This window comes from Dipteris shenzhenensis, chromosome 1 (genome assembly GCF_047967505.1).
Source record: "Dipteris shenzhenensis isolate YYH24624 ecotype China chromosome 1, Dip_SZ_1.0, whole genome shotgun sequence".
Lineage (NCBI taxonomy): Eukaryota > Viridiplantae > Streptophyta > Polypodiopsida > Gleicheniales > Dipteridaceae > Dipteris > Dipteris shenzhenensis.
In genome coordinates, this window is record NC_141596.1 from 33,730,691 (window position 1) to 33,747,711 (window position 17,021).

At 40.9% G+C, this 17,021-nt stretch overlaps 1 protein-coding gene across 6 annotated transcripts in view; it reads right to left on the bottom strand.

The window, feature by feature from the left end:
• Positions 1-9,233: 9,233 nt before the first annotated feature.
• Positions 9,234-17,021, bottom strand: part of PSS1 (phosphatidyl serine synthase family protein) — a 72,898-nt gene continuing 65,110 nt past the window's right edge. For 5 of the 6 annotated variants that reach the window (XM_087381479.1, XM_087381471.1, XM_087381464.1 and 2 more), the window contains 3 exons: positions 10,256-10,509; positions 9,986-10,074; positions 9,234-9,896 (listed from right to left, as the gene is read on the bottom strand). In XM_087381479.1, coding sequence (XP_087237605.1) covers positions 9,754-9,896; positions 9,986-10,074; positions 10,256-10,509 — 486 coding nt within the window. In that variant the 3' untranslated portion in view covers positions 9,234-9,753. Of the gene's footprint in view, positions 9,897-9,984; positions 10,075-10,255; positions 10,510-17,021 lie in introns of those variants that run through there. The other variant, XM_087381495.1, reaches the window with a different exon arrangement.

The following is a 17,021-nucleotide window of genomic DNA, read 5'->3' on the forward strand; positions in this document are numbered from 1 at the left end:
AAGTACTCTTCCCTCTCTCTCTCTCTCTCGCTCTCTCTCTCTCTCTCTCTCTCTCTCTCTCTCTCTCTCTCTCCTCTTTGCTTTGTCAATCTCTCTCATTGAATTTTCAAAAGTTTTAGATGAACCAATCTATGCTTTTGTGAAACAGTGTGTTTATCACAATGTTGTAGACTAGAATGTAACTTTTGCAAGTCTTTTATGGGTATGGCAAACCATTAACACGATCTCATTCTTTGAGAAGCTTTCTTTATCAAAATATCGCGAGGAGCAAGATACAAGAGTGAGCTCTTTGCTTTTTCAATCTCTCTTTTTGAGATTTTAGAAGTGAAAGTGTTAGGTTGGATAATATTATTTCAGTTTTTGATGAACAAGAGTGTATTTATAAATATGCTTCAGAATGGTATATAAATTTTGAAAGTTTTTCGTGGGGACGACAACACAATAACTAGTCCTAGTTCTATAGGAAGCTTTGTTGATCATAATATTGACGCACAAGGTACTAGAACAATGTCATTGCTTTGTCAATCTCTATCTTTGATAAAATTCTTAAAGTTTTGAATAAGAAGATCGTGCTTATGCAAGACTAGAATATAGTGTGTGCTCTTTAATATGTCCATTGAGTTTTAAGGTGTTCGAGTATAAGTTTGGATACTAGTCTCAATGGCATGCATCGATAATTAGAACTGTTCTTGTGCCAAACATCATGTTGATCAGACTGTTGAGGACGAAGCTATAGACGTGAGCTCCCTCACTTGTTGAACTCTTTCCTCTATATCTTTTATCAATGTTGCCAACAAGTTATTGTGGATGGCTGCTGCTGGCAAATACTGACTGTATCAAAAGGAAGTTGGGTGTTCATGTAGCCAAACACAAGGAAGAAGCCACGCTCAAGTAATCTCTTTTTGGAATCTTGGAAGGGTAGGGTGAAAGATTTTAGAAAATATTGGTTCAACATTTATACATGCATAGAGAGCCTACGTTGCGAGAGAATTATCCATACCAAATTGAAATTGACTTCATTGAGAATTTATATTTCATAATCAAATAATTTCTTGAATCTCAATGTCTTGTCAGATATGTATCCTTCATCTTATGAGCAGTGGTAGCCTACCAAATGCATTTTAGGATTCATGGATGGGTCCATAGGAGAGTTGCAATATCAAGGTACATCAGCAACATAGTTAGCTCAGTCAGGGGTCTTTTTCTATAATCATTTTTACCAACTATTGGATAAATCCAACACACATGGTGTGTTAAAGAAACTAGCTCTCCTTGCATGGAATACCATTGATTGGCCAATTCCTCATGGTGTTGTTACAGAGTCATATAGAGCCAGGTTGTTTTCAAAAGTACAATGATCCTTACGGCCAGGGATTGCCAGTAGAATCAATAAAATAACTATTTGCATGCCAATAAGAGTCTTTGTAGAGCTATTCAATAAATTTTCTATCAAGATTTGCAAGACGATGCTCACTTATAATGCAAATGGTGATGAAAGAATTCTTGACTTCTTAGATTATGGTTGGGGGACATGATAACATTCAACCCAGTATATTGTGAGGTTGTGCACAACTCCATTAAGCTTAAGTACATGATTGCCACCTAAAATTTTATATTAACCTTTTACTATAGACACAGTAGAATGATTGGGAACCAATTAGTTCTAGTGGATTAAGATTTGAACTCTTTTGGTCTTGAGAATGAAGCATTTGATATCACCATTAACAAGAATGAAAATTCATTAGGAATTATATCACTTACACAATGATGCACACTCGCTCAACTATGCCAGGCCATTCAAGTGGAGACAGAGGGTAGTGTTCCAGAAAGATTCTCATTCATTCTAAATAACAAGAAGGTAAACCAAGAGTTGAATATAATTCAATGTTTTTTATTTATTATTGAATGAATCATTGATTAACACTACATGTTGATAGGTATTGCAGTGAAGGGAAAGGATAATTTTGTGCAGAGACATCCCAAATGGGATTATTGAGATAATTCAAAATTCATGATTACAGATACTATATAAATACAGCACACATGTACAAAATGATTATTTACTTAGTATACAGTTAGGATGCAACAGATAAAAATTATACATTATAATGTCAAACAAATGGATGATTCTCAAACAATCATTGTTGTTCAAGTAATGGTAGATGCTGTGAAGGGTTGGCATCCAATGCCTAGGATGATCCTATGAAGAAGGTTGATCAAGGAGCTTCTGTTGTGCTTTTTCCTTGTCCACCACCTTCTCTACCATGTTCTGATCTAGCATCTTTGCCAAAATAGCCTTTGCTCTAGTTGTTGAACTTTTTTGGCTCCATAATATTGTTGGAGTCAGAGAAGCTCTACAATCGTTTTGGCTCTAAAGTTACAACCATAATCTGCATTGTAACTAAAAATTTTATCATTTACAAACAACAATGGAGAATCGGTTTCTCTCGTATTGTAACAATTTGTCATTAAAAGTTTGTAATAAATAAATCTATATTCATGAGTCAACTCTCTCTCTCTCTCTCTCTCTCTCTCTCTCTCTCTCTCTCTCTCTCTCTCTCTCTATCTCTCTCTCTCTCTCTCTCTCTCTTTCTCTCTATGTATTACAAACCAGAATCTCATATATATATAAATTTCATTAGATGTCATTATGTATTACAAAATTCCAAGAGTACAATTTGCCTCAACTCACATAGGAGGCTCTAAAGTAGTTAAAGGATTCTCAGGTCCAAGCTTAGTATATGGATGTGTAAGGGGATGAGGATCATGGGGACGGGGCTCAGAATCCTCAGTATTTGTATGGGGAAGGGGCTCATGATCCTCAGTTCCAAGCTCAGTAGTTTGAAGGGCTGGACGAGGGTCCTCATGTCCAAATTCAGTAGTTAGAGGAAGGTCAGTGGATGGTGGAGGCATCGGAGGTTGGGCCTCAGGGTCCAAGTCCTATCAGAGAGTCCTCATCCTGCTCTCGAGTGAGGTCCTTCATCAATTTTGATCTTTGTCCCCGATCTAATTTCTTATAGCTTTCCTCCTCCCTGCTTTTCTCTTGTGGTAACGAGGAGGCATATTGAAGGAGATCTATGATCATCCTAGCTCTAAAGTTTCACACAAATTGATCATCATAGCTTTCCTTTGTCATCTGTAGAAATGCAAACAAAACTTTAGCTTCAAGTTCAGTGTTAAGATTAATGTTATGTATAAATTTTAAATGCATCAATAATGGTACTTACAGGACCCGATGTATCCTTTGACAAATAAGCCTCAAAACTGTACTTGGTGTTTATAAGGACCCTCCATCCATAAGAGTGGGCATCGTATTGTTGTGATGTCTATGAACCATCGAGTCACTTGTAAGCCTAAAACTATTTTAATTAATTTTTGTCCTATGTCCAAGTGTAGCAGTTCAATTGCACCCAACATAGATGGATTTTTTTCATAGAAATCGATTGCAAAAGATAGTCTCTTCATACCACTATAAGTTTCATATGTCAGTGTGAACAACTTTCTACAAAATAAATCATTTTTTATTTCAAAAAATTAAGATACTTATTTAAGGCAATTCAAGTTCACTTACAAATCGATCTCTTAATGAGTATGTGTAGCTGAATTGAAGCAGAAGCATCCTTTTGATGGCATGTGTATTATAGCTAAACTCCAATGTCGACTCCATTTGACAATTGCTGTAAAGATTAGAATTTGTGGATTGAAAATAACAATTTAGCTCCTTATGCAATTGTCTCAAAGCAATAAAAAATAGAGTAGGACAAGTTACTGACACAGTCATCCTTACACGACTCAAGTAGGTTTTTATTTTTATATCTTTTTAGACAACCACTTATTTTGAACGCTATTCTGAATTACTCTGTTGATTTGCAGCTTACTCAAAAAATAGCTACATGAAGAGATTCAAGGTGTGGTACATATCGAACGTCTAAATACAGTCGGACCTACTATAAGGATAAGTTTTGCAGATGCTCTAGATGATCTCCTTATAGACCCAGTCCTAGGTCATCGACTACACCTAAGTATGGTATCTTTGATTTCTTCAACATGGAGACTTTTTATAGGCGACTGCTCAAATACTCTATCCCATTGATTGAAGGTTGCTTCATGATTCTAGGCTTCAGGTCAGTGTAGATGGCTTCCTCTAATCGGTTCACTTTGAGTGTCAGTTTAGTATTCAAATTCCACAACCGTTTTCACCACAACCCATCCTTCCATGAGATTATTCAGGTTGTTGCTAGGGGTTTTTTGCTACACTTCGTAGATTCACCTGTTCATCCATACCTAGTTTGGAGTTCATTATAGCCTCTCTATCTCCTAAATCTTGCCACCCTTGGTAGCCTTGATGTAGGTATTTCTCTCTCCTGGCCGCATATCGTTGTCTTCTTTTTGCATGCGAATCAAACATCTTTGACATCCTGGATGATGCAAAGGGTTGCTTAGGAGCACTCCTCAGTCCAAAGACCAACCTTTAAATAGGTTTTTAATATTTTGAAATCAACAGTAGACACTCAAAGGAGTTTTTTGAAATAGAGCATTCGACCAAGTAACTATCATAACTCATCATTGGTCAACATAAACTATTGCTTCATGGTTCTATTTGCGCACTTGGAGCTAAGAATCCTATTCTCAATCCACTCAATCTCCCCACTCATACATTTGAACACCTATCTTTCCCAACACGATCACTAAATATTGATGCTTGGTTCCACTCTTGGTTCTACTCACCTCTCAAGCTACCCAGTGCTCAACACTTGGTGAATTGTGTGTGCATAGTGCATTAGTGGAAGATTCTCTCTCTTGCACTCCTTGGTAATTGGCTCATGTTCCTACCAATTCTTGTTTGTAGAACTGCATTGTGTACTTAACAGGGTTTGTGTTGTGTGGGAGAACATCGTATGAAGATGGGTGAAAAGAGAAGATTGAAAAGATGGCAACTAAATGCAACACTTATATTAATCAAAGGCACTTAGCCATTACAAATAGCCAAGGGCTGCACATAATCATGCCTCGACTCAAGGCGAACCACTCATACAACAAGATTCTAGACTCACTCAAACTTGCCTCTTATACAAGACACTACGAGCTAGAAGACCATTTGACTAATACAATCAATAACTTATAGACTAGTTCAACTTGCTTCAACTTATAGACTGGTTTAACCATTGATATTTGCACCCTTGAGGAACTTTGTATAGTCTTGGGGTAAGTGCAAATATAATGAATGGTAAAATTCATATTGTGAAGAGTTCTTTTATGCAATATAAATATGTATATGCTTAGAGCTACACCCATTTTTGGGGTGTTCCACTAGAAGTATGCCAGCATAGGATTCTCTTAATATTGGATGCCAAGGCAACCTGTTAACAAAGATACACATAATGAATCTTAAGTATGCCAAGCAATTCAAAGCCAATCTTAATTAGATAGTCTGAGTGAGCTTCATTTATGCAATTGATCAGATTAATTGGTTATTTCTAATTATGGTGGTGCCCAAGAAGAATGGGAAGCTCCAAATGTGTGTTAATTATAGGAAGCTTAATGCTTATTAAAAAAATAGAGTTGGACAATCACCCTCATGTTCGAGAGCTCATTCCCACAGAACAAGCTTTTGAATGAGAACTTTGAATAATTCTTGGCTCTTCTTCCTACTTTTTAATCTTAATTTGGGATCTAAAGTTGATCTACAAATTGTTTGGGTAAGTTCAAAGCTGACTCTGGTATTTTGAATAGACTTACTTGTATCCTTCATGGACATGTTGCTTGGAGCTACACGAACATGAAAGGTATTGATCCCCAATTCTACCAGCATTATATCAATTTCAAAGAAGATGCACCTCCAATTCAACAACAGTGGTATTGAATAAATCTAAACTATGTTTCCAATTCAACAATAACAGCATTGAATGAATCCAAATGATCGTAAAAGGGTCCAAGACAAAATTGACAAATTTCTATAGGTTGGATTTATCTATTTGATTGATCAAGCTAGATGGATCTATAGTGATTATTCCTAAGAAGAATAAGAAGCCACAAGTTTGCATAGATTAATGTTGACACTTTTACCGATCCATTCCCATTACCCTTTATGGATTCTTTGCTACTACTGCACTTGGAGAAAAAACAGAACCTCATAGGTAAATTGGCTCAATGGATGTTGCTTCTATAAAACTTTACGATTGCATGTAGTGAACAAACGAAATCTCATAGGTAAATTGCTCGATGGATGTCATGCCTACAAATATGCTAAGCAACTACTAATAGTTGGACAACCTAGTGATTGACTCAAGATGCCACATAATCCGATCCTATTCATGGGGCACAATTTGCTATCATTAGGCATCATGCATGCGCATGCATGAGTGCCCTATATTACCTCTAGTACACCTTCCAACGATGTGCACCATTATGCTCCTTCATGTTCTCTGCAAAGCCCCTATACTCTTGCATTTACCTGTGTTTTTTCTTACACCATTCTTTAGAACTCGCTTGCACTCTCATCAACTACCCTTTCATCTTCCATTGATATCACCCTCACCCTATAACTATTTACTCTCAACTCGATTCTCTTACACAAACTTGCTTACACTTTGCTTGCTCTCTTCATCATCTAAGCTTTTGCCCAGAAACCTGCTTCTTGAAAAATGGGTAGTTTATGCACTCCTCACCCCTTTCTTCACTGTATCTCCTACTACTCGAAATGGGCTCACCACAGCATGACTTGATCGGGCAGCCATAACCCCCTTGGATGACACACCCTTTACCCTAAAGCCAAGAACTAGAAATTAAATTATCTTGAATTATTATAATAACTGCAAAGTCGACATTCACATATTTTTCCAGAGTTTTTCCTACAATGCTGAAATTGAAAAGAAATCCCTAGCAAGGCCTATAGTGATAAAATCGCATTCCGAACTTCCCATTTTTGGATGGCATAGTTGGAAAGAGTTGACCTTTTAACTTGGTAGTTGCAATCCAATGCCACGATTGGAGCAATTTTAACCATGTTTTGTTTTGTTTTGAGCGAGGCTTTGTTGTGTGAGGCATTTACACCCACCATACATCTCATGTAGAACTCTTTCCTCCCACCTTATAGAGCTAGACTTCATGTTTTACGGAAGGAACAAATTTGCCTAATCCTCCAACCTGACGACAACATTGAGGCAGATCTAGATGCAGATGTGAGAAGTGTGGCATTGCCTCGAGTGAGCTCTATACCACTCACAGGTCGAGCAATGGAAAAGGGCGAGGTTAAGGAAGTGAGAACCACCAAAAGCACATAACCAAATGGCAACCAGACTACTGCCATGATCCGAAGCAAGCCAGTACTGATGCATGCCCTCACCTTACTGGCAGACCTGGTTCAAGGACCATCAATGAAAGATCCAGCCATTCGGACCTTCAAAGAAAACTCGCTTGCCCTATAGCAAAACTATGATGTTGTACAAGACCGCTTGGTGGCAATAAAAATGGTGTTACACAATGAGGGCCACAAGGAAATACCAAGGAGGTTCAAGACCAGTGGTTGGAGATTCAAAATCTCTAGCAGCAAAAACAATACATTGTGCTCCTATCTCTAGATCTGAAAAGCGCAGAACAATTGGAAGATCTAGAGCCTCTAGATGCCCCTTCCACTCCACCACTATCTTCAACTCTGACACTACATTCACCCATTTTCTCACATGGAGCTTTTCCGCCAACGAGGCCAACCTTACAGAAGATCTAGTAGAGAGTCAATGCCAATAGAATATCCAGCTCTAGATGATTCATCAAGCATCTGACGCCTCGCTAAAATAGTGGCCGTAGTCCAACTAGCACAACCATAATGGTGTCCATACCTTTCTGGCTATGTGTAGTGGTGCACCTAGAATCCAACCCCTTTTGCCTCAACTCCAACCTTTGCAACTTATATGGCCACTTGCTCCTATTGTTGCTCCTGCTCCACCAATTGATGAGCATGCCTCGGCCAATGATCTCCGGAGATTTGTAGTCATCCCGCGATTAGCAAGGAAATTTTGGGTAACGCAAATACAAAATAGATGCAACAATGAAAGAAGTAAATCCCCTCATCCCTCAACACATGTTGATTGATATACGAGCAAAATGGCAAGGAGGCATGATGAGTTAGGATCAATAAAGACTCATGGTTCCAAACCATTCGATCCATCTTCTCCATCCAAATTACTAACATCTTTCAAGTCATGTCGACTTCGCTTCAACAAGGTTTAGTACCACCAAGAGTGCAAGGTGTGTTGGGCAGATCCGATAGCAAGATAATACTGTTGCAACAACTCCACTCGTGTGCAAAATCCATGCACAAAATTTTGTTGTATAATTGTATACTAGAATATTTTGATTGTTTAGCTTTGCTACCTGAACCTGTACATGCTTTAAACAAGTATTACTGTTGGAGAGATTCATGCCCTTAAATGGGTATTAGTAACTAGGATTAATGATCGGTGGGATTAGAATTGCCCAATACTTGGTGGGGTCAGATGGTCGGGGCCAAAATTTGACACAACTGTGTGAGGTGAACACATGAGGGTGCTCCTCCTTTAATTCTCTGTTGTCCCTCCTTTTTTCAAACATAGCATGCGCAAAATTCGAGTGCCTTCCAACACGGACGTAAGATAAATGGAACCTTTTAGCAACATGCTCACATATGAGGAAGCATTTAAGATATTTTAACAAATGTCCTCATTACTTCTTAGATAGACAAAGATACTAGTACTTTTCATGCAAATGATGTCTTAACAAACATTGGAGGCATGTTACTAGCTTCGATTGTTAGGCACAATTGTCGATTTATCATGTTTGATACTTCATTGTTTAATGTGTAAGATGGTTAATGAGTCATGTTTACATTTGAAATTCCTTAACATTTCAATGATTACTATTTATAAAAGGATTAAGCCATAGGTTTAGTTCTCAAAAAAAAGTCTAAATTACAAGTGCCTTTTGGAACCTATGAGATTCTATTTCGTCTTAGAAAGCAACAATTCAAAGAGATGATCGGCACTGTTCAAAATGGCACTATCATTGAATATCCTTTTAGAAATTTACTAGGTTGAATACGTGCTACTTGTTCAAACCAATTAGAGTTGAGGCAACCTTTGGGTCTGAATAAGTGAGGTAATCCACCAAAGCCAATTCCCTTCATCCATTGGTCCTTAGAAGGGAAAATATCATTTTCGTGTTTTCAAAGAGAACCTAAATTTCTATAGTGCCTCTATGACCATCTTTAATTCTTTCCACACATAGTAGGACCTTCTATACTAGTTATAAACATCCGTTTTTTGCAATAAATTCTCTTGCCGTGCTTGACTTGCAATGATTCTTCTAAAGGACCCAGTGACCCCAAATATTTTAATGAAATGAGTAAATGCCAGCCTATATTGATGCAGAGCCTTGATATGAGCACTAAAATGTTCACCATAATGAGACTTGCTCATTTTCCTCCTTCACTGATAATATACTGCGAAGATAACAGGATAGATAATTCGATCCTTTGCATCAGATCTCCATTTACAAGGTTGAATATGTAAACTTCAAGGATGTGCAGCCTCTAATAAGCCTTGGAAGCTAATGAGCTTCAAAGAAGAAAAAATCACCCTTAACCATAAAATCTGACAAGACCAATGACCAATAAGAACTTCCAGTTTGTTATACTCACGTTCATAGCAACAGTACTGCCCATCACCATGGGGACGGAACAATGAAAGCATCATCAAAGAGATGAACTCCCAAAACAATTTAAGAAAGTTTTTTGGAATGAGCCTTTGTTTGACTGTCATAATACAATTTACACCACCATACAATGAGGAAACATGCAAATGCCAGCCCCAGACAAACCCAGAACAAAAATATCCAATGTGGCATGGAATTCAGATACAAACCTGCACAGAGAATCTTGCATTACATATCGAAAAGAAATTGCGGTGACAGAACTGGAGTGGTGTAAACTTAATGGCAAGATAGATCATACCCTGACCAAATTTGATGCATATCAACACTTCAACAATACAAATGGCAAGAGAAAGCCAAGCAAAGGCTCCAACCTTCTTAATGGGCTTCCTGTTACCGACAACAAAGAACACCAAAAATCAGATACGAATTGCCTAATGATGACTAGAGTGTGAACATACAAGGATATCCTGTTACTCTAAAAAAAGGTGCTGGAATGGAGCAAAAAGTATATCAACCTGAAAACAAGAAACAAGGAGCAAGCTAGCAAAAACAGGGTGAGATAAATTACCGATCTTGCAGATATGCATTATACTCACGAATAGCTGGGTTAGCTATGAGCCACCAGATAATCAACCTGTATGTATTCAGTGGGTTTGAAGGAGGAACCCACAGACAAAATTTGAGGAAGAAAGCATTAAGCTCAACTGTGAGTATGATTATTATTAGCCCAAGAACCTGGACAAAACGTAAAGGGCCTGACAAAGGGTGCCACTCATCCTTGTCCCAATATGCAGGGGTGAATTGACCTAAGGAACGCTTCACCTGAAATAAAGCAGAAACACAGAAAAGACCATTAGAGAAAAGTTTCATAACTGGGCAAAGGACCTTCCACACCCACAGCATCGCTTTTTTAAGAATTCATGATGATGGAAAACTCATACAGGTTGTCAAAACAGGAACTGAAATGCTTTTTCTGAGACAATCCTAGCAAGGCACTGCCTGACAGTCTTTAAAAAACAAAGCTATAAATTAGCTGTGCTTAAGATGTAGTGTGATTGACCCTGATCTAGATAGAGGGCTGTATTGAACAGAGAATTACAAGTGACTACTTAGTACTGATCAACTCAATCACCCATGTGCAAAGAACTTCTCCAGTAGATACCACACATTTTGAAAGAGCTAAGCCTACACCGCAACACACACACCCCCTTTTATCCGTTCCCCCAACTATAGATGGATCCCTGTTGACTCTGAAAACATCAGGATAGTGACTTCAGTACATCGGCGGATAGCATCACAATGCAGCACGATTATTCTTGGCAAGATTTTGCCCAAATTTTTTCCCTGTTAACACATGCAGACTTTTATAAAAGTTAGGAACTGTGTTCTCTGACTAGTTTGGGGTTTATTGATTTGCCCCAAACATGGCCTGCCTTCAGATATATTAGAGAGTTCACTTTCCAGATATATCCAACACAATGACACTACACTTGTTTGATGCCAAAACTAATGCAGGAACCCAGGATATGTCAATTCCTTCTGCTAGAGTTCCATCCTGGGATACTATTAGTGACCCCAATACATTAAAACCAAAATACACAGATATGAAAGCCTTATTGAGGCAATGTCACCAACACAAAGAAATTCTATGTGTTAACACCAAAGAAAAGCGGTGTTAAAACTTAACATCAACAACGAAGGCTGAAGACGAGAAACGAAGACGAAGGACGAAGAAGCCTAGGTCTGGCCAGGGAGAAAAGCCAAAAGCGAAAGAAAAAGGCAAAAGGCAGGACACATAAACTTTCCATGTATGTATTGTAACCTTTGGGTTCAAATTTTGGTAAGAGGTAGGACAACGAAGAGCATCTGATATAATGAGACATGCTACAGGCATGGGCCAAAAAACAAAAGACAACAAACGAAGGTCGAAGGTCGAAATCAACCTATGAAGATCCAAGGTCGAATGAGCCGGAACGAAGGGCAAATTGCAAAAGACCACGAACTCGAGAAATGATGGGGCCAAGCAAGCACAAATGGGCCCTTGATGGTGCGAAGCTAGAAGAAAACGATGTCAAGACAGCTCCACCGTGTACAACCTCACCAGACGAAGAAAACAAGAGGCCAAGCATGCATGAAGGAGCAATGGGCTGTGTGTGACCAAAAGAAGGCCAACAACAACGAGCTTCGAGGGATGCAGCCTCCATAAGGAAAAGAAGAGGGGGCAGTTGGCATGAAGAAAAGACCGTCAAAGAATGGCAAAGTACGAGAGTGCTGACACATGAAGATGCGTCCTCGAAGGATGCAGACTCCGAACAGCAATGCAGCATGGGAGCGCCAATGCAACCACTTTGCATGGACGGGGCCATATGAGGGCTCACACAAAGGGGGTTAACGAAAGTCAACTTCACTAACGCATGTTCATAGAAGCCGATGAAAGGTCAAAGAACGAATGTGTCCCAACGAAGGGAGCAGCCCAAAATTTTGAAGACCGAAGGACGAACATTTGACCATAGGATGGAACAAGGGGAGACAAAGGAGCACATTCGGACTATGCGAGACCAAAAAAAGGCCAGCAGCCAGGTGGTGACAAGGTGACTCCAAGACCGTATGTCCATGGGCAAGCAAAGTGTTGGCCACTTTGCACCAAGAGGCCCAACTAACGAAGGGTGGGCGAAAAGCATAAGAAAAGACTAGACTAGACCCAACACCCAAGGACGAGGGCCGACACCGAAGCTGAAGATCGATGATCGAAAACCCAAGAAGGGCCAAAGACAAACCGAAGGACCAAGAACAACCATGAACCATGAAGTATCAACATCCATCCAATGTGCAAGACTAGAAGGACTAGAAGGCGGCCGGCAACAATGAAGACAAAGAATGGCGACTTCAACAACATGATCAAGGAAGCATCGAGGTCCATGAGGCCATGGACAAATTCACAGGGGGGGATAAATGTTACACTGAAAATAAGCGGTGTTAGCATCAACCGACGATGGCCAAAGACAAGGAATGAAGATGAAGGACGAAGAGCGAAGATCCTGGTCAAGGGAAGACCAGGCAAAAGAGGGGAAAAAGCCAACATCGAAAGCGAAAGGCGAGACATTGACAGATAAGGACGGTGGACTGACAGGTGCCCCAGGACTTGGTAGTCAAGACCTACAACTATCATGGCGATTGGTGGGGATGCCGGGACAAGGAATTGCTGAGGAAATCCAAGCGAGAGCGCAAGTGGGTGAGAGAATCCAAGTGGACGTCACGGCCAAAATGCTATAAAAGGGTATGCTCTCTTCCATTGATAGAACTATTGGGTCGCACGGGGTATAGATTGTATAGTAAGATGGAAGTCTATGTGAACATTGCTGATTCAGCTCTGCATGTGTATAGTTAGGTGTGTTGCGGGAGTAGGCTCTCCATTTGCCTAGAGGCACAAGGATGGACCAAAGCATACGAAAAGACCAAACTAGATCCAGAGGGAAGCAATAAAGAGACCAAAGACCAAAGGACAAAGGATGACGACCCAAGCGAAAGTGAAGGCCAGCTAAAGGGATCCCAACACCCAAGGACGAGGGCCAACACCAAAGCTGAAGACCGATGATCGAAAACCCAAGAAGGGCCAAAGACAGACCTAAGGACCAAGAACGACCATGAACCATGAAGCATCAACATTCATCGAATGCGCAAGACTAGAAGGCGGCCGGCAACAATGAAGACAAAGAATGGCGACTTCAACAACATGATCAAGGAAGCATCGAGGTCCATGAGGCCATGGACAAATTCAAAGGGGGGGATAAATGTTACAATGAAGAAAAGCGGTGTTAGCATCGACCGACAAAGGCCAAGGACAATGAAGGATAAAGAGCGAAGGTCCCGCTAGGGGAAAACCAGGCAAAAGAGGGCAAAAAGCCAACATCGAAAGCGAAAGGTGAGACATTGACAAATGAAGCCACAAGGCCAAGGACGGTGGACTAACGGGCACCCCAGGACTCGGTAGTCAAGACCTACAACCATCATGACGATTGGTGGGGATGTCGGAATAAGGAATTGCCGAGGAAATCCAAGCGAGTGCACAAGTGGGTGAAAGAATTTAAGCGGAAGTCATGGCCAAAATGCATCCCCTCTTCCGTTGACAGAACTATTGGGTCGCACAGGGTATAGATTGTATAGTAAGATGGAAGTCGATGTGAACATTGCTGATTCGGCTCTGCATGTGTATAGTTAGGTGTGTTGCGGGTGTAGGCTCTCCATTTGCCTGGAGGCACATGTCACAAATTTGTAACTTCTCCTAAGAAATAAAGAGAAATCTTTTATATTGACTTTGGCAAACTAGAACAAGTTTTTACATTGCATTAGTTAAAGTTCTGGGGACGGCCACAAGGGACTGATTTTTCCACATTTTAAGGAAAACACAAGACAAATGGCCACTGGCACCCCACTTGGATGGAGGGCCCACATGAGACAAAAGCAAAAGAGGTGCCCCCTTCTAGAAGAAAGCACTCCCTCTTGGAGAAAAGCTCTAAAGCCCGCTTTTGGAAAGCTAAGAAGGCTCCCCACTTTAGGGAAATCCAATAAAGCTCCAGCTTTTGGAAAGGAGGAGGCAGGAGAGGGGGGGACTGCTTTTGGAAAGCATGTTCTTTCTACCTACCCACCCCATTCTATGAATTGAGAGGAGAGGGGGAAAAGAGGGGGGGGGGACTTTTGGAAAGCATGTGCTTCTAGCTACCCACCCCAGTCTATGAATGGAGAGCCCTTGTGCTCCTACAATCGGTGAGATTTGTACTTTGCTTGCTCCCTTGTGAGCCACTTTGTGCTCAGCTATTCTATTGCAATAAAGACCTCCGGGTGGAGAGGGGGGGAAGCCCTTATTTCTGGCCCCTAGTGTGGTGTCTTCTTTCCCTCTATCTCAATCCGCTCTCTAGCAATTTCACTTTATCTCTCTGTTGAAGTTTCCTTTGTTGTTGCAAAGTTTCCAGCCACCAATTGGAGAAGAGACTGAAGTGCACATCAGTTCCAAGTGCTCCTTTATCTGCTACCTAATTTCCAACCACTTGTGGATGTGATTCTTGAAGTGCGATTTAACTAGAAGGATTGCGATTCGGTTGAGTTGTAAGCTTTTGATCCCAACGTGGGATCAGGATGGTCTCACGTTCGAACAGCGGACTCACATAGGCCAAGCCAGCTCTTTAGGGGCTTGGATGAGGCTCCCCACGGAGGGAGGGGTATGGCTCGTTGCTATTTCTCATCTCCAAGGGGCACGCTTGCAGATGAGGGGGATCGATGAAGCCATTCCTAAGTCGTGGCGGGTAGGACTCCATATACTAGTAGTCAGTTCAGTGGGTGGGTCAATCCTCTCGGACAGAGGTTCCTTCGAGGATTCTGTTTAGGCACAGCGAGTAGGGCTGGGAGGGCTCCTTCAGCCATTGTATGAGGGAGACCCAAAGATGGACGGGAGCTTGGATTCCCTTCAATGATAGATGATTAGAGTCGTGGGCCAGTTGGGCATAGTCGTCCATCGACCCACCATTCATTTCAGACCAGAATGCACATCGGTGGTGCCTTTGGCTTTGGGAGTTCCATCCCCTTCATGATGTCCAGTGGGATCTAGGAGAATGGTTTTGGACATCCAAAGTAGGCCACTCGAAGCACGTGGAGGAAGTGGCCTTCTCCTATATAGGAATGGTGTCTTCAACAAGGAGGCACTGTCATGGACACTGGGCTGAGCACCAGGTGCCTTGGGAGGTTAGATCTAGATTTTGGACACGGTTATGATCCAGCCAGCGGCCACATAAGATCTCTTATTTCTTCTGGATGGTTTAGCCCATGGCCAGAGTAGATGTGTGGATGGCAATGTCACCGTTGCACTGATGGAGTTCTTGAGTCGATCCCTCACTACTTATCGCATGAAAGAACAATAGCCAACCTCAAGTTAGGATTTTAGGGTAGCAAAAAGCTAGCTAACCTAACTCAAATTGTGGACATGATTAACTAGGGTTTAGATCAACAAGATGAATCAAATTTAATCTATGGTTGAAGTTGAGGTAAACTTAACCATATCTTTAAAAGTTTGCCACATGACCTCTCTATCCTTGCATTTAATTAGCTAATTAGTTTCAAGGCCTCCAAATTTCCTAAGTACTAGGGCTCATCAATAGTGCTAGAGATTTCAAAGTCGTGTCCCAAAATTCATTCAAATGATTCATATCATGTGCTCGAGCTCTAGACCTATCCTAAGCATCTAGAAGTACAGATGACTAAGGTCACACTCGGCAAGAAGTTGCACTTTTGTACGTTGCCTTAAGAAAACGAATTGGTCATGACTGCAAATATTAAGTGCTTGGTGCATCGCAAAATGCTAACCACAAAAGTTTGAAGTTGGAGCTCTATGTGTAGAAGGATGAATCATATTATTGTGAGTGACATCAACCATGGGCAAATGCTTTTCGTATAAAGTTTAGTGGTCATGAACTTATCTTTTCAGGAGTTCAAGCAACCTTTGCCCATCCTAGGGATAAACGATGAGGGAAAAACTATACCTTGGCTCTCGAAGTACAAATAAAGCTCTTCAACAATTATTTATGAGCTCGTCGTCCTTATTGGCTGAGAATGCTATGATAAGCAAAAAATACACTCCGATGAGGAAAGAATCAATGCCACAGCAGCTGGTTTCAGATTTTGGCACTTGCAAAGGTTAACGTTACCTTAGGCTTTTGGTTCTATCATACATACCTTTCTTTTCTTTTTTTTAGAGGAAAGAACATTTTATTAATAAACTCCTTAGTGACACGGACACCAAGGAAAATACAACTCCCTACTGAAGGGTGCAATATAAAAACACAAGGATATCCCCCCGGCTCAGGGATTACCTCATACACACGGCTGAACAAAATAGCCACTCTGGTGGTTTATAATGCAATATTCTACCACCATCTTTAAATGAAGGAAAGGCCCTAGCTCAAATATACTGATAAAAGCCTCCCTTCTGCGCCTAGCACGATCCGAATCTCCCTAGAAACCATCCTCAAAGCTCTCCTCCAAACCTCTTGTGCTAGTGGGTGATATCACGGGGACGTGAATGTATGAACCGTGACTTTAGGGGACTAGCCCGGGGAAGCGACACTTTCCATAAGTCCCTAGGTGCCCACACTAGGCCTACATGCTAGGGGCAAGGCAAGCTTTCGAGGGGTCTAAAGGTTAGGCCCAAGAGAAACCAATGTTTCATTGATTAGAAGGGTTAGGATTTAAGTCTGAGGCGCAAACCAATGTTCCATTGGTTTTGTGGGGTTAGAGCATTAATGAGAGGGCCACGTGGCAGCCCCTCATGCACACCTACCTCTTCC